We start from the raw sequence: 18400 nt of genomic DNA on the forward strand, positions 1-18400 counted from the left end.
AACTTTTGAATGGTAATATACTGTATACTACCATTCAAAAGTTTAGGATCAATATGATAAAAAAAGGAATACTTTTATTTAGCAAGGACACATAAAATTGATCAACGTCGACAGTAAAAACATTTTTTCTTTTCATCAAAGAATCCTGGAAAAAAAATATGTATCATGGTTTTCACAAAAATATTAAGCAGCGCAACTGTTTTCAACATTGATAAACATAAGAAATGTTTCTTGAGCAGCAAATCAGCATATTAGAATGATTTCTGAAGGATCACTTGACTAATGATGCTGAAAATTCAGCTTTGCATCACGTGAATAAATTGCATTTTAAAATACTTTAAAATAGAAAATAGTTTTTCGAAATTGTAATAATATTTCACAATATTTCTGTTTTGACTGTATTTTTGTTTGAATAATTGCAGCCTTAGTGAGCATAAGAGACTTCCATAATTTTGAAATATACATATACTGTAATACAATTTTTTTTTTTTTTTTTTTATGGTGCTGCAGTAGAACAATTTTGTCCTTGAATTGTTGTAGTTATATAAATCCAAAAATCTAAAAATAAACATTGGGATTAAGGTCAAGAGAAAAACAGTTTTCAGCAATAAATCCTTAAAACACAGATGCACTGGCCTAGTCATGAAATATGCTTGGTGTTACAAGCTGAGCTGGTCTACACGTACTGTAATAAAACAATCATTTTTATGCATGAGAATGACATTGGCAGTATGTTGGGAAAAGCTCAAATCCAGTGATATTCCTATGTGCACAGGGCCATGGCCTGTATTGCCATCTGTGAACGAGCTGGTGTCTGGCTGGTATCCATGAGTGTATCTGCTCAAACAGAGCCACTTCAAGCCAGGACATTAACCAGTTGACAATTTCTGGAGAAAAAAAAAACCTAAAGATGTTCCACGGCAAATGAGAAAACAGTAAATGAGATTATTAATTCTGTCATAATTTTTTCACCATGTTGTTCCAAACCTGTATGACTCTTTCTCCTGTGGAACATAAACACATTATTTTATGCTCCACAGAAGAACGAGTCATGAAGTTTTGAAATGACATGAGTGTGAGTAAATGATAACAGAATTTTCATTTTTGAGTAAACTATACAAATAGTTTTTTCAGTAGTGATTTAATTATTAATTATATTATATTTATAGTTATATAATCATTATATAAAATATATATATATATATATATATATATAATAATTATATAATTATTTATTTTTTGTATTAGTAAAGAAAGAATTATGCATATACAGCCAAATTATCTTGCGTCTCCACCTTAAAATATTTTCACAGCTGCTTACGTATGTCGAAAAGTGTCTGCCATCTGCTATTGCACTGAACGACTTCCAAGCCTCGTGAGAACTGAATTTTACACCTCAACAAACTCAGGGATTCAGGGAATTACTAAAAATGATCATACAACTCTCAGAGCAATTTCTCTTCCTGTCTCATTTGAAATTCCAATGTGCATGGAACTGAAGATGGCACAGAGCAAATTAGACCCAGAAATAGTATGTCTGGTCGAAGCATCTACCATTAATAAAATAAAACAGGACAGTAACACAATGGAGACAAAGCAGTAATCTTACATCATCTATAGTAACTTGTACCCAGAAATACATCAATCAAAGACCGTATTTAACTTGACATCTATGGTTTGCACTAAAAATCAAACCAGGGACGCTGAAATGAAGGTGAATCTTACGTTTCAGGTGGAATCTTCATTTGAGCATGTGTGAACATACACAGCCAGCCTGTGTAGACCATGAGGAATGTGACCCAGGAAGACCTGATGTGACACATGATGCTGACATCTATCCTTAAAGGCCACATCTGTACGGTGAAGTCATGAGAAGACGTTTCAAAGAATCCACTACTCCAGTAAGACGACTAAAACCCAACTTCCATTCCACTCACTTCCTTTCATGCTGGCCTAAATCGTTTCGAACGTCTCTTACGACCCTTCTAAGCTCCTCATCAACTGAACTTGCACATCCAAAAGTTCTTGGAGGGCCTTGTGATCCACATCAGAAGACTCCTAATCATGCTCAGATCTTCCAGAAACTTCTCAAACTCCCACTGGGCTGCATGCAGTAATCAACGCTTCTCATATTCGGGATGATACCGATAATCCAAATAATCCACTTAATGCTATCATTAAATCCTTCTTCCTTCTTGTTAAAATCAGGTAAACATTATATCAATAATGTAAGATCCTCTCCATCATGTCATCTGCAAAACATCACATCTGAAAGGTGTTCTCCAAAGTTCCATGGTTCTTTGCACAAAATAATCCCGCTTATAATATATGAATCAAAAGAATGGCAAGCACACTGCTGCAGTTGAGATTCACTTCCAGAGCATCCAATCCTCCATCACCCAATTTACAGTGTAATCCACTTGGATTACAATCTCTCCACACAGTGGGTCCATAAGCGTGGGGAGGGGAAATGGAGAGAGGAGAAAAGGGTGGGCACACTGGAAAGACGCAGCGGATTGGGCGAGTCAGAGTTTTGTTGTCTCTAAGAGGATTAATAGTGATTTCAGGAGGTTGGGCCATGTCCATCCAATCAGTGTAAGTGAACAGATCTGGTTTGTAGAAGGACAAGGCCATCTAGTGGGGACATGGTCATTGTTTTTGTATCATGATTTGCAGCCACACTCATGACGTTCCCGACTTTCTTGAAGTTTTTGAAGAATCTTTTATGATCATTTTATGTAAAAGCTCCAGTTCCTGTTTATAGTAATTATATGGAAAAGAGAAACCCTATTTTATTAATCATTTTTCCTTTTGATCCCATGGAAGGAAGAAAGTCATACGATTTTGAATATATGAGCCTGACCGATATTGGTTTTTGGGGGCCGATATTGGGGAGTAAAAAAGTCTAATATCGATGTGTTGGCCGATATTCATGATGTGCATTTTATAGTACAGTACCAGTCAAAAGTTTGGACACATCCCCATCTGTCCGTCCAAACTTTTGACTGGTACTGTATATAGAATTCAGTATATACATAATACACATACATTGTACATAAATACAACAGAACAAACATACAAATGAAAAAAGTTATTCAGTCAAGAGCAGTGAGTTTTTTTCTTCTGTCTCATTGACGAGATTTTCCGGCTTTCCTTGTTTTCACTGTTATGCAGTAGGGGGTGCTATTATATGTAATATAATATACACGCCAATCAATCAGGCATAACATTATTGTGTTGGTCCCCCCTTTTCTGCCAAAACAGCCCTGACCTGTCGAGGCATGGACTCCACTAGACCCCTGAAAGTGTGCTGTGGTATCTGGCACCAAGATGTTAGCAGCAGATCCTTTAAGTCCTGTAAGTTGTGAAGTGTGGCCTCCATGGATCGGACTTGTTTGTTAATCACATCGCACAGATGCTCGATTGGATTGAGATCTGGGGAATTTGGAGGCCAATTCAACCCCTCAAACTCGTTGTGCTCCTCAAACCATCCCTGAACCAATTTTGCTTTGTGGCAGGGCACATTATTCTGCCGAAAGAGGCTGCAGCCACCAGGGAATACCGTTTCAATGAAAGGGTGTACATGGTCTGCAACAATGCTTAAGGAGGTGGTACGTGTCAAAGTAACATCCACATGGATGGCAGGACCCAAGATTTCCCAGCAGAACATTGCCTCCGTCGGCTTGCCTTCTTCCCATAGTGCATTCTGGTGCCATGTGTTCCCAGGTAAGCGACGCACACGCACGCCGGCCACGTGATGTAAAAGAAAACGTGATTCTTCAGATCCGGCCACCTTCTACACATTCTACCAGTCCAGTTCTCCAGTCAGCATGGGCACCTTGACTGCTCTGCAACTATGCAGCCCCATATGCACCAAACTGCGATCCACTGTGTATTCTGACACCTTTCTATCAGAACCAGCATTAACTTATTGAGCAATTTGAGCTACAGTAGCTCGTCTGTTTGATCGTACCAGATGGGCCAGCCTTCGCTCCCCACGCGCATCAATGAGCCTTGGCCACCCATGACCCTGTCACCGGTTCACCAATGTTCCTTCCTTGGACCACTTTTGATATACTGACCACTGCAGTGCAGATCGGGAACACCCCACAAGAGCTGCAGTTTTGGAGATGCTCTGACCCAGTCATCTAGCCATCACAAATTGTCCCTTGTCAAACTTGCCCAAATCCTTACACTTGCCCGTTTTTCCTGCTTCTAACACATCAACTTTGAGGACATAATGTTTACATGCTGCCTAATATATCCCACACACTAACAGGTGCCGTAATGAAGAGATAATCAGTGTTAATCATAACAGTTATAAATTACATTTGAAAAGACAAGTGACGCGTGGGCGTGTGTTTATATCGGTGGCATATCTGCGGCATATACGCAGATGCTGGTATATCTGCGACAGGCTCATATATAAATCGGTTGGGCTAAACTTTTAATTTTTGGCTGAACCTTCAATTTAATAAGATGATGTACATCTTGGAATAAAATAAATAAACAAGCACAATGTTACAGACCATGATTCTGAGTCAAAATACAGCAGAAATCCTTATGATCAAACTTCATGGTGACACACTTACAAGCACGTAAAACTCAGTCCTCAGCCAATGGTATCCAAGGCTGTCCATGAGGATGCTCACTTGAACAATCACTCTGAATAACTGAAAGAAGTGAAACAAAGCACAAAATCAAAACATCACAATGTTAAATGTATATACAACGTTTTATCATTCGAAAACTGTAAATCTGGTTTGTGGTTAGTGATTCCACATATTTCATCACATCATTTACACCTCTTTACCAAAACCGATGATTTCACACAATTTACCGTTTATTTTTTTAAACAGCAATAGGCCTACTGTTTTATAGTAGTATTCTATCCCAAATATGACTCACTATATTTATATAGATCAGTGATATGCAGTCAGTTTATTAAATGACGAAGTGTTTCCACACAAAAGCTTACCGTATATCAATGTTATTTACATTATATGTTGTTAAACGTAAAAAGCGCCAATTGTTCTTATTTCTTTGCTAGTCCCAAGTAAATATTGAAACATGTTCACAACTATAGGCTAGAGAATTTTTACTAAAAATCTCCCTTTTGATGAATTCTGCATAGTTGAATATAAGTTAGGGTCTGTGAAAAAAGCGCATCTCAGGACTGCAATATTTCTAGAGTTATTAGTCTAATATTATTAATATAATAATATTTATAATTTGACAACGTCAAACTTCCGTTGTTAGTACACTGTTGTCTTGTAAACGTACCCTAAGTCATATCCTTAATTGAATTCCATTCAGAAAGAAAAGTCTCTTGTCTCGTCAACACATCGATTTATAGAGATACAAAACTACCGGACATGTTGTTAGACAACGAGGCTGGTGGAGGACCTCTGTGTGCTGACATTTGTACTGACCAATCAGAATGCAATGCCGTCCAAACGGGCCAGCCAATCAAATCGCGGGATTTGGGTCTTGTCTCGGCATGTTCGGTTCTCTCATGCTTCTAACCGTGTCCACGTGTATGCCGAGGTATGTGTGCTAGCCGTGCTATTGTGTAAAAAATATCAATGTATTACAATGCTAATAAGCCCTTTTCTTGTGGGAATGTTTTACAATGCAACATTATGTCAGTTATCTATTGTTTATTACACATAAACGCGACAAATGACGATGTTTCTTGGCTATATGATTAGCTAGCCATTGCTAAATGACTATAGAATGATTCACAACGTTAATATAGAGAAATAAATAATTGCCTCTTTCAAAACATCAACTTCGTTGATAGAACGTTTTTATATAGTGAAATATGGAGTCAATATTGTTCACGAATCTCAACTTGGTAACTTGTTAGCTGCATAATTCCTGAAGTTTGCGGTGTTCTTGTTATTATTTGACATAAAATCTCTCTCCTAAAACAAAAATGACATGATTCTTTTCTTACAATATAGGCTACATCATCTGCAAATGTTGATTACTACTTTTCTTTACAGATGTGAAACTGCTGACATGTCTGCTTTACCCTGGAAATACTCCACCAGCCACAGTGTGGGCCGGAATATCTTGTCAGCCTCAGACAAAGAAACAACCACCATTTCTCACAAAGTTAAAATATGTAGAAAAGGGAAAAGGAGTAAAATAAAAGATTCCACCATTGAATTACATGAAGTGTCATGTGACCAGAAAAGAGGAAAGAAAAGGAAGTCAGATGAGCTTCTGGAAAACAAGACGGGGAGTGTTGAACATAGAGATGTTTTGGATTCTGTATCTGAACAATTCAAAAGGCCTAGAATAACCACTAATACTCTGAGTGATGAAGCACTGCCGCTCACTGACAGCTGGGAGGTGGACAGTGGCTTTTCATCTGAAACCAGCCCTCCCACTAGTGGCAGGAGTTCACCATGTGTGGGAATAGACCACTCTAGGATAGTGGCCATGGACTGTGAAATGGTCGGCACCGGACCTGGTGGCCGTTGTAGTGAAGTGGCACGCTGTAGTATTGTAAATTATTATGGTAGTGTTATATATGATCAATATATTTTACCTCGGCATCCGGTCACAGACTACCGCACCATATGGAGTGGCATTAGGAAACATCATTTAGAACAAGCAGTGCCCTTTGAGGATGCTCAAAATGAGGTGAGATGTAAGCTCCACTGTATTCGGTTTTTGTGGGTTTATTAGTTCTGCTTTATTTATTATTATTATTTGTGTGTACAATGTGTAGTCTTTTTTTTATTTTTATGATAAGGATTTTTCCCCCCTGCTGGCCCAATGTAAAATGTAAAAACATGGATATTTGGATATAAATGGATATTTTTATAATATTATTAAATTAAGTGAAAGGTGTTATTATTTTAATTGATAGAATACATTTTGTGTATATATATATATATATATATATAAATAAATTAATAACTTGAGTGATAATGGATATCTTTAATATAAACATTTTTAATAAAAAACTAACAGAACAAAATAAACATTTTTAATTAGTAACTTTTTTATAATATCCATTATATTGCTTGTATTTGTCCTGTTTATATTTCTATTATTTATATTGTATTAATGTTATGTTTACTTTTTAGTTTACAGTAGCTATTTTTTTTTATTTGTTACATTTTATTAGTATTCATTATTTATAATTATCTATTATATTGCTTGTATATGTTCTGTTTCTATTTCTATTGTATTAATGTTATATTTACTTTTTAGTTTATAGTAGCTATTTTTTAATTTATTACATTTTATTAGTATTCATTATTTATAATTATCTATTATATTGCTTATATATGTTCTGTTTATATTTCTATTATTTCTATTGTATCAATGTTATATTTCCCTTTTACAATTTACAATAGCTATTTTTTAAAAACATTTGATATATTTCTATACATTTTAAATGCATTTTCATTTTAAAAACGTGAACTTTTTTATGCACTAGTCACATTGTTGTTTTTAATAGAGTTATAGCTGGAAATTATATCGCTTTAATATAACCCCATAACAGTAGCTATTTTAAAATACATTTAATATATTTCTATAAATATTTAAAAAGAAAAATATTTTAAAAACATGTAAACCTTTTTATAAACTGTTAATACAGTTGTAGCTGGAAATTATACCACATTAATGTAACTCCATAACAGTACCTATTTTAAAATACGTTTTATATATTTCTATATGTATTTAAATAAAAATATATATATTTTTAAAAACATGTAAACCTTTTTATACACGTTGCATTGTTGTTTTTGATATAGTTATAGCTGGAAATTATACCGCATTAATGTAACTCCATAACAGTAGCTTTAACATTTTGGAAATGATGATATCCCAATTTTTGAGCCCTACTTTTAAACAACTACTGACTTTCATAAATATGGCTGAAATAACCCTCTGCTTTTTTCTCTTTTTTTCCCCCTTTCCTAGATTGTCAACATCCTCAAAGATAAGATTATTGTTGGCCATGCCTTATTTAATGACTTCCTGGTGCTTGACATCTCCACCTCAGCACAAATGATTAGGGATACCTCTTCCTGTAGCTTGCTGCGAAAGTTGTATAATGCTGGTGAAAAACACAACGTCTCTTTGAAGAGACTGGCTCAGAAGCTTCTTAATAGGACCATACAGGTAAGATCAGGTCATTTCATGAGATGAAGTTGGCACATCAGGCTTAGGGTATATACAATTTCTCTTTACTTGCTGCTTATTGACATACTGGATATTTCTTTCAGTTTGGCAGAACGGGTCACTGCTCCGTAGAGGATTCTCGTGCTGCCATGGACCTGTACAAGCTGGTAGGAGACCAGTGGGAAAAAAACATCCTGTCCTGGGTTTCAAACACAGACTGTAATTCAAACCCCAACAACTCCCTTGAGCACTACATGCAAGACCAGTACTGGCCAGAAAGTTTGATGGACTGCAGCCTCTAAGACCAAGAGTTAGGATGACCATGACAACCTCAATGCCAGGAATCACTGTTGTTTACCGTTATTTAAACCTCAACTTGAAATGTTAACATTCAGTAAGGAAATACACGGATTGCGCTTAAAAAGCTTATTTAACCCTCTGGTCCTCTTCAGTCAAAAATTACCAAAACATTTTACGTTTTGACTTTTTTTTTGCTTCATCGGAATGGGATGACACTTGGTGAATTTTGTCACAATAGCTATGTGAACACACAAAAAAAATCATGGAGATGATTCGGTTATGTTAAAGGGTTGGAAAAAAAAGTCTAACTTGTCTCCTTCGCGGTCAAAAATGACCGACATAGGAAATGAATGGGAAATACGCAAAAAAATACAAAAATCTTTTGGTGATACAAACCACAAATCAGCCATGATCCAGAAAAAAAAGTGCACAGCAATGTAGGGGTGACTCTCTAAAATATCAAGAGTGCAAAATAGACACAACCAAATTTTTGTTACATTTTTATTGAACTTTGATGTTATATGTTCAAGATGTTCTCCTCTCCTCAGGTTTGAATGTATGTATTAAATTAATGCAAAAACTGACACTTCAAATCAACATTAAAAAAGAAAGAAATGTAAACCTTGACAAAAAGTAGTCTTTGAGAATGTCCAAATCCACAACTTAATAAAAACAAGTATTTATGTCTAAAAACTCAAGAGAATTTATAAGCCACTTTATATAGTCATATCAAGCTGCAACCTCCTGCAGTTTCTCTTGAAGCCAATACGGAAGTGACATATACTGCAATTCAGGGTGCTAGGGACAGGCTTCAGAATGGAGCAGAATCTCATAGAGCCCCATATTAAAATGGCCAACTTTACAGCAGATTAAAACATGTTTACAGCCTGGTACAAATTCTGTCAGTTTTGACCGAGAAGAAGCCAAGTGTGACCCTTAAACGAAGAGGACCAGAGGATTAAATAATTTGAGCAAAAGTTGATCATTTTCATTGTAAAGGCCATCAGAGTAGTTAAGTATTATTTTGATTATAGCTACGCTATATGGTTTTATTATTACGGTATCAGGCCTTTATTTTGATAACCAAAGAAACCGGAAGTATGGTGACGGAAATGTACCTGGCGATCGGCGAAAAGACGAAAGGAAAGTAGGAAAAGGTTCACGGTTAAAAACAGTTAAAACTACAAGGTTTAGCTTCAGTCAATTGGAGAACAAGGTTTGTAAAGAAATATATTTGAGCTATTGGAAATGTTTATCATAAAATGTATAACTTTGTAATGCTATCGGATTGAAACTAATGTAATGAGCTGTGTAACGTTCGAAATGTGATGGTAATGCATGGTTTATTTGTTTTTACTCAGCTCTTACGTTGGTTAATGACAAGGACGGCAATAAAATTCACTTAACCATCAGTTCTGGCCTTCTCAATATTGATTGGATGCTACAGTAAGAGCTTGACCACCGCCACACGCTGCACAACGGGGCTGCAAGATCCATCGGCAATTCCCGTGAAATCCAGCAGAGGGCAGAAGTTGGTCAGAAAATAAAACAGTTCAACGAAAGGTGCTCAAAATGGAAGAATCACAGGCTGCTTCAGTAAGTCAAATGGACATAAATGAACAGATCACAAATTTACAACAAAAAATTCAAGATTTGAAAGACTCACTTAAAGACGAAAGTGAGGATAGACAAAACATTATGGATTCAATCAGGTGCAAAGAACGAATCTTAACAGAGCTTCAAGACAAAGCTCAAAGCATGTCAAGGTTGCCAAGGCGTTCTGAAAGAGTTAAAGTACCAACAGAAAGGATGATAACATTCCAAAAGGAAGAAATGAGTAAAAGGGAAAAAAGACTAACAACTCTTTATGAACAATGGAAAATACAGGTACGCGAAACAAGAGAAAGGTTAAAGTTAGATATCACAGACAAGGAGATGTCAGAACTCGCGGACATAATAGAGAAAGGGAGAGATGATGTATTGAAGTTATATTCAGAAATAAGAAACCAAATGGCACCATCATCTGACATAAGGAGAAAGATTGATGCATGCGATGCAATAACTCGTGACATCGTAAGGATAATTCTGGAAAGATTAAGTGGTGTTGATGAGGATTTTGACGCAGAGCGCGAAAGAATTCGTTTACGTGGACTTTTAGAGCATGAGTATGCCCAGTCCATATACGGCTCAACCGCAGGTTCAAATCGCAGCCAACGGTCCTCAGCTTCACAGCTCACAGCAAAACGAGCCGATGCAGCAGCAGAGCTAGCTGCAAAAGAAGCTGAATATGAAATCGTACTAGAGGAACAAAGACAACAGGAAAGGATAAAAGCTCTAGAGGAGGAGCACAAGAAACAAATGGCAGCTCAAACATCAGAGTTGGAACGCTTGAAAGCACAGAGGGAAGTGAAAGCAGCTCGAGCCAGGTTTGAAGCATATGACAGAGAGTTATCACAGGTGGATGATGTACAGTCAATTAAAAGTGAACAGGTGAGCCCATATTCCACACCCACACCAGCGCTCTCTTTCATTCCTGTGCAAACAGCTCCCCCTAGTGTCACTCAACTAGCTCAAGCAGTGCAGGATAGCATTCAACTGAACAGACTTCCCACGCCAGAACCAACAGTGTTTAGTGGCGACCCTATAAGCTTCATTGAATGGAAATCCACTTTCATATCACTGATTGAACAAAAGGGCATCTCAGCAGCAGACAAATTGTACTATTTGAAAAGATACGTAACAGGCCCAGCTCGAAAATGCCTTGAAGGCACTTTCTTTAGAAATGATGAGGAAGCATATAAGGACGCTTGGCACAAACTAAACCAAAGGTACGGCCAGCCTTTCGTGATTCAGAAGGCATTTAGAGAAAGGCTATCAAATTGGCCTAAAGTGCAGTCTAGAGATGCTGATGGACTAAGGGCATTTGCAGATTTCATAAATGCATGCATGCTTGCAATGCCACATGTAAAGGGTCTACAAATACTCAATGACAGTGAAGAAAACCAAAAATTGTTGCACAAACTACCAGACTGGATAAACGCAAGATGGAACAGACAGGTAACAAAGACTTTAATGGAGGGCGGTGAGTTTCCAAGTTTTAGTGCTTTTGCCTCCTTCCTCTCAGTAGAAGCTGAAGTCGCCTGCAACCCAGTCACCTCCATTCATGCACTTCGCTGCACTGAAACAAACAGTGACAGAAGGAACACAAAGGAAATCAAAAGAAACAAGGCAAGTGTATATAACACAAACACCACTGAACAAAGTGATAAAAGGACAATAACAAAAACACTCAATGGCTCTCCATGCACAATGTGCCAAGGCAACCATCAACTTCACAAGTGCCCTGACCTCTTGAAAATGTCTCTAGAAAACAGAAAGAAGCATGTGAAAGACAATAGACTTTGTTATGGCTGTCTAAAACCAGGACACAGTGCTAAGGACTGCAGACGCCGCCTTACTTGTGAGACTTGCACAAAGCGACATCCGACATGTCTTCACGATGAAAACTACAGGAATGGTCTGCAAAGAGAAACATGTGTTAGCACAAACAATGCAGCTCAAGGCAGCTCACCTGAAACAGCAACAGCCATGTCACTCAATGTTGCTAGATCTGAACAGTCAGTCAGCACCTCAATGATAGTTCCAGTGTGGCTGTCCACTACCACTAATCCACTCAAGGAAAAACTGGTCTATGCGTTATTAGACACACAGAGCGACACTGTATTCATTGATCAGGATGTCACACATGAGCTGCAGGCAGATGTTTGTCCAGTTAAGTTGAAACTAACTACCATGATGGGTAGAAATGCAGTTGTAAGCAGTGGAAAGGTGTCTGATCTCTTAGTGAGAGGTTATAACTCAGCCACAGTCATAAAGCTCCCCACTGCATACACAAAGGATTACATACCTGCTAACAGAGAACACATACCTACATGTGAAACAGCCAAACAATGGAGTCACTTGCTACCGATTGTAGACGAGGTCCCTCCACTCCTCAGTTGTGAAGTAAGCCTCCTCATAGGTTATACTTGTCCTAGAGCTCTCGCACCCAAACAAGTAATCTTAGGCAAAGAAAATGAGCCCTATGCCATTCACACTGATTTGGGATGGAGCATAGTTGGCAACTCGACACCATACAACGAAATCTATTCAGCGAGCAGTCTCTGTCACCGAATCATTGTTAAAGAAATCCCTCCCTCAACTCCAGCGGATGCAATACGTGTTTTGGAGAGAGATTTCAAAGAGACTGACGGGAATGAAAAGACGGTGTCACAAGAGGACTTAGTATTCCTTCAGAAACTCGAGCATGGCATAACACAGACTGAAAATGGACATTTTGAAATGCCATTACCATTTAAAGAAAGACCACAAATGCCGGATAACAGACAACTCGCCGAAACCAGGCTACATCAGCTCAAGCGCAAGTTCCTGAAAGATGAAAAATACAAAAGGGAATACATGAAATATATGAGTGACATCATCAAAAGGGGTGACGCTGAAAAGACTGATGATGATGGACCGCCCGGAGAGACATGGTACATACCGCACCACGGCATCTATCATCCAAAGAAACCTGATAGGTTGCGCGTGGTCTTCGACTGCTCTGCAAAACACAAAGGCACCTGTCTTAATGAGCATTTGCTGAACGGTCCGGATATGATCAACAACTTAACTGGTGTGCTTGTGCGCTTCAGACAGCACCAAGTAGCGCTCATGTGCGACATCGAAAAAATGTTTCACCAATTCCAAGTCAAAGAAAATGATCGCAACTACTTACGCTTCGTATGGTGGAAAGACGAAGATATGAACAGCCAACCACAAGCATACAGGATGACAGTACACCTCTTTGGTGCTGTTTCATCACCCGGTTGTGCGAACTATGGACTCAAACATTTAGCCAAAGAGAACAGTTCTGCATATCCAGTTGGCTCACAGTTCATAGCAAGAGACTTCTATGTAGACGACGGAGTCACCAGCGCAGAGACAGTAAAGGATGCTATACGACTGGCAAAGGAAGCACGTGAACTATGTGCAAAGGGTGGACTAAGGTTACACAAATTCGTGTCCAACAACTCTGAAGTTTTAAAAAACATTCCAGCTTCAGAGCATGCAACAGATACAAGAACAAAGGACTTGACGTTTAATGAGACACAGACTGAAAGAGCACTTGGCATTTATTGGAATGTGGAGAAGGATTGCTTTACATTTAACATCACGCTAAAGGACCAACCACCAACCAGGCGCGGCATCTTGTCCACAGTCTCAGCAATATACGACCCCCTTGGCTTCATTGCTCCCTATGTACTCAAGGGAAAGGGGATTCTCCAAGAAATGTGTCGTCAAGGAACAGACTGGGACGACCCGCTACCTGAGCAGCTTAAGCCACGGTGGGAGTGCTGGAAAGGAGATCTACACAATCTAAAAAATGTGCAAATCAGCAGATGTTATGTTCCTGCAGATTTTGGAGAAGTGGTAAAAAGAGAAATACACCACTTTTCTGATGCAAGTGCCGCAGGATATGGACAGTGTTCTTATTTCAGACTCATAAACAAAAGGGAAGAGGTCCACTGTACCTTCATCATGGGCAAAGCACGCGTCTCTCCAACAAAGATCACCACGATCCCAAGGTTAGAGCTTACCGCAGCCGCAGTATCAGTCGCCGTAAGTAACACGCTAAGAGAGGAACTGCTCTATGACAATGTTGAAGAGTTCTTCTGGACAGACTCAAAGGTCACTCTAGGATACATAAACAACGACGCGAGGCGGTTTCACACGTTTGTTGCTAATAGAGTGCAAAAAATCCGCAACAGTACCTCACCGCAACAATGGTTTTATGTGCCTACCAGTGAAAACCCAGCAGATATAGCATCCAGGGGCACATCTGTAAATGAACTGCTTTCATCTAATTGGTTCACAGGCCCTCACTTTCTGTGGGAAAAGAAAATACAGCTTCAAACAAAAGAGACCATTGTACTTACAGTAGGAGACCCAGAGGTGAGAAAGGTACAGACACTAAGCACAGAAACCGTTGAACATACAAGCCTTAGTGACCGACTCACAAGGTTCTCATCCTGGTCCCGTGCAGTCAGCGCAGTCGCACGTCTCAGACGATACCTGCTCAAAGACAAATCAAAGACACTCACAACTGTAACTGAAAGACAAAATACAGAAACTGTGATTATCAAAGACTTACAAAGACAAGCATATCAAAACGAAATAGAGACATTAAACAAAAGCAAACAACTTCCAAAGAACAACAAAATGTACAACTTGGATGTTTTCTTAGACAAGGACAATGTGCTTAAGGTGGGAGGAAGGCTCCATCACTCATCTCTTCCCAGCTCATTTAAACATCCAACAATCATTCCCAGAGAACATCACGTCACAAAACTGATAATTGCTCATTGCCACGAGAGGGTCAATCATCAGGGAAAGGGCTACACAATGAATGAGATACGATCCACTGGCTATTGGATTCCAAAGTTAAGTCAAACGGTTGCATCCTACATTCGCCAGTGTGTGTTTTGCAGGAAACAAAGGAGACCTGTGGAAGGACAAAAAATGAGAGACTTACCCACAGAAAGAATTGAACACTCTCCGCCTTTCACATACTGTGGTATGGACGTTTTTGGACCGTTCCTGACCAAACAAGCAAGGAAAGAATATAAAAGGTATGGCCTCCTCTTCACATGCTTTTATTCACGTGCAATTCATGTTGAAATGTTAGAAGACCTATCAACGGACACCTTTATAAATGGACTCAGATGCTTCATCGCTCTAAGAGGCTCTGTCAGACAAATAAAATGTGATCAGGGCACTAACTTTGTTGGTGCCAAAAATGAACTGAGTGCAGCACAAGGTGAAATTGACATTGACAAACTGACAACCTTCCTTGCAGATAATCAATGTGATTTTGTCCTAAACACACCTCATGCTAGCCACGCAGGTGGAGTATGGGAACGACAGATACGGACTGTGAGAAACGTTCTTAATGCAACACTGGCTCTCACACCAGGTCGACTCACCGACTCCTCACTCAGAACCTTCTTGTATGAAGCGGCTGCTATAGTAAACAGCCGCCCCCTTACAACAGACAGTCTCAACGATCCAAACAGTTTGGAGCCACTAACTCCAAATCATCTTGTCACAATGAAAACATCAACTCCTCTGCCACCCCCAGGACAATTCGTTAAGGAGGACTTATATGCACAAAAACGATGGCGTCATGTACAGTACTTGCTCGAACAATTTTGGAGCAGATGGAAAGGGGAGTACTTGCAGAACATAATGGTCAGACAAAAATGGCACAAGCCTAAAAGAAACATGCAAATAGGCGACATAGTAATGGACAAGGATGAAATGCAACCACGATCACAGTGGAAACTTGGACGAATCTTGGACACTGTAAAAGATACAGATGGACTTGTCAGAAAGGTCAAAATAGGCTTTGCAGACAGAAATCTTAACAAAAGAGGTCAACGGGTGAACAAAATGTCTGTAGTAGAACGCCCTGTACATAAGTTAGTTCTGCTACTAGAAGATGGTAAAAGGTAAATTTTGCAATGCTTAAGTGTATTGAAATGATGAAGTTACAGTTGTAACCTGTTTATCAGGTTATTTCTGCATTCTGGATATGTAACGTGAAGAAATTATTTGTGTTTTTTTTTTTTTATATGTGTAACGTCAAATAATTTGGTGGGAGTGTAAAGGCCATCAGAGTAGTTAAGTATTATTTTGATTATAGCTACGCTATATGGTTTTATTATTACGGTATCAGGCCTTTATTTTGATAACCAAAGAAACCGGAAGTATGGTGACGGAAATGTACCTGGCGATCGGCGAAAAGACGAAAGGAAAGTAGGAAAAGGTTCACGGTTAAAAACAGTTAAAACTACAAGGTTTAGCTTCAGTCAATTGGAGAACAAGGTTTGTAAAGAAATATATTTGAGCTATTGGAAATGTTTATCATAAAATGTATAACTTTGTAATGCTATCGGATTGAAACTAATGTAATGAGCTGTGTAACGTTCGAAATGTGATGGTAATGCATGGTTTATTTGTTTTTACTCAGCTCTTACGTTGGTTAATGACAAGGACGGCAATAAAATTCACTTAACCATCAGTTCTGGCCTTCTCAATATTGATTGGATGCTACATTCATAAAGGGATTTTAAAGTTAATATCTGCTTTTTGAATCTACACGTCTGTATTTTAGGGATTAACTCCATTGTGAGTTGCTCATTTGTATGATCAATGTTATCAAGGTGTAATGTTAATGACACATTGTGCTTTCTGTGGAGTTGCAGAATTATTGTTATATTGACAAATATATATATTAAAAAAAATGCAAATAATGTCTGTACTCTGTTGGCAATCGCACACAAGCATGTAATGTAAACAGCATGAACATATAGTAGGCCTAAATCAAAAGTTATCCAGGGGTAATGCGATGATGCATTCTGTGTGTGTGTGTGTGTGTGTGTGTGTGTGCGCGCGAACGAGACTCGAGCTCCGCCCACTGTACGTCACGAGCTCGGCTGGTATCTGTATTTTATAAAACAAAAGACACTGACTGAAAGAAAGGATGCAATACTATATAAGTACTCAGGATTAAGATGAGGCAGAAACTGTTGTACCCTTTAACATAAACACAATCTATAATAGCGCTGGTTTGTGACGTCAACTCCTTTAGGATTGTGAAATCATTTGGTTTCAAGAAGATGATTGGAACGGCTACTAAGTTAAAATAGAAAACACGTTACAACTGCCAATGGACGTGGTTAAAAAAAAAATGTGATTAAACACGTCTACACATTTTAATCACGTTTAGTCACGTATTTTTTAACCACAAAGTAGTAGTAGGCCTGATTGGTCACGGACAACCCCGAAGTAATAATGCTCTTAATTCACTTTTAGCTATCCTGTTTGTGCTTTACACATCAGCCGTCTCAAACACACTGATTCCTTAGTGCTCACTTGTGCCATCTGGTTTGGCAAAGTAAACAATTATACTATATCCTTTATTCCCTTATAGGGCCATGCTATCCTGTGAATTAAAGCGTAGCCATCGCTTCCGTTATCAATCAATTTGTTGTTACAACCCATTATATTACGTCACTCTCTTGGCCTAGATTGCTCTTACAGTGATTGTATTGTACATTCAAAACCGTGAATCTAGTATTTTGGTTGTATTTGTGTAAAGACTACAGTGTGATGTAAGCTTTAACTGGCACATGATAGGTTAGATGAAACTCTGATGTAATGGGAGATCTTAAAGGTTCTTTATTGGTCTAATATTCTTATGCTTTGTCTGAAACAAGATAGCCTACCTGCATAATAACAAATAATCTAATTTATTGTCTTTTCACTATTTATTTGTCATTGCCTTTATCAGAGAGTTGTGGAACTGAGACACTGAGCAGCTCTGGTAGCACAGAGACGGCCATTGTGCTGCAATCCCACTGCTTTAGTAACACAGACCCTCACATTCAAAGGCTAAATCCTGCTTTAAGGGATTATAGCCACCCCACCGGTCAATGTATCACTGGGAAACATTGTAGTGACGTGGGAGGGTGAATGACAGGCATTCTGGGCTCAAACCACTGGCTACTTACAATTAAAAATTAGTCCTGATTTGTGCTCTTTAAAACATATGGCTCGAACTCTCTGCCCATCCTCTACAACAGGGGGTTTCAACCCTCTTGGTGCCAAGGGGGAACCCCTTCCTAAAATATAAAGACAGTTATGTATAAAATCCCATACAGTACACTGTATAAAAAAAGTACAATCAACTTGGATGTTTAAGTTATTTCCACTTAAATTATATTAAATTGACTTCAAAACATGAGCTGAATCTTGTATAAGTTAAAGCAATGTAAAAGCATATATTGTCATAACTAATTGATCATATAATTGTTTTACAGTGTAGTGATAATAATAGCCTATATATTTG

General features: G+C 38.4%; 2 protein-coding genes across 7 annotated transcripts in view; one reads left to right on the forward strand and one right to left on the reverse strand.

Annotated features, from left to right (window-relative positions):
• Positions 1–2508, reverse strand: part of cacna2d4b (calcium channel, voltage-dependent, alpha 2/delta subunit 4b) — a 46207-nt gene extending 43699 nt beyond the window's left edge. For 3 of the 5 annotated variants that reach the window (XM_079810284.1, XM_079810286.1, XM_079810285.1), the window contains exon 1: positions 1726–2445. In XM_079810284.1, the coding sequence (XP_079666410.1) occupies positions 1726–1853 (128 nt within the window). In that variant the 5' untranslated portion in view covers positions 1854–2445. Of the gene's footprint in view, positions 1–1725 lie in introns of all 5 variants that reach the window. The other 2 variants (XM_079810283.1, XM_079810287.1) reach the window with 2 other exon arrangements.
• Positions 2509–5491: 2983 nt separating this feature from the next.
• isg20 (interferon stimulated exonuclease gene) lies at positions 5492–11654 on the forward strand. 2 transcript variants are annotated; one of them, XM_079810349.1, is made up of 5 exons: positions 5524–5547; positions 6009–6654; positions 7948–8148; positions 8253–8367; positions 9810–11654. In XM_079810349.1, exons 1-5 carry the CDS (start codon positions 5540–5542, stop codon positions 9896–9898), a joined length of 1059 nt encoding a protein of 352 aa, XP_079666475.1. In that variant the 5' UTR covers positions 5524–5539; the 3' UTR covers positions 9899–11654. The 2 variants fall into 2 exon arrangements, with proteins under 2 accessions (XP_079666474.1, XP_079666475.1); XM_079810348.1 differs by lacking the exon at positions 9810–11654 and having other exon boundaries at positions 5492–5547; positions 8253–9380.
• Positions 11655–18400: the final 6746 nt, after the last annotated feature.

Source organism: Gobio gobio, assembly GCF_949357685.1.
Source record: "Gobio gobio genome assembly, chromosome: 25".
Lineage (NCBI taxonomy): Eukaryota > Metazoa > Chordata > Actinopteri > Cypriniformes > Gobionidae > Gobio > Gobio gobio.

Bases quoted from the DNA above. Each gene is read 5' to 3' on its own strand.
- isg20 (XM_079810348.1), top strand. From the start codon at position 5,501: ATGTTCGGTTCTCTCATGCTTCTAACCGTGTCCACGTGTATGCCGAG. The intron at 6,655-7,947 runs GTGAGATGTAAG...CCCCTTTCCTAG, and splicing joins TTGAGGATGCTCAAAATGAG to ATTGTCAACATCCTCAAAGA. The intron at 8,149-8,252 runs GTAAGATCAGGT...TATTTCTTTCAG, and splicing joins TTCTTAATAGGACCATACAG to TTTGGCAGAACGGGTCACTG.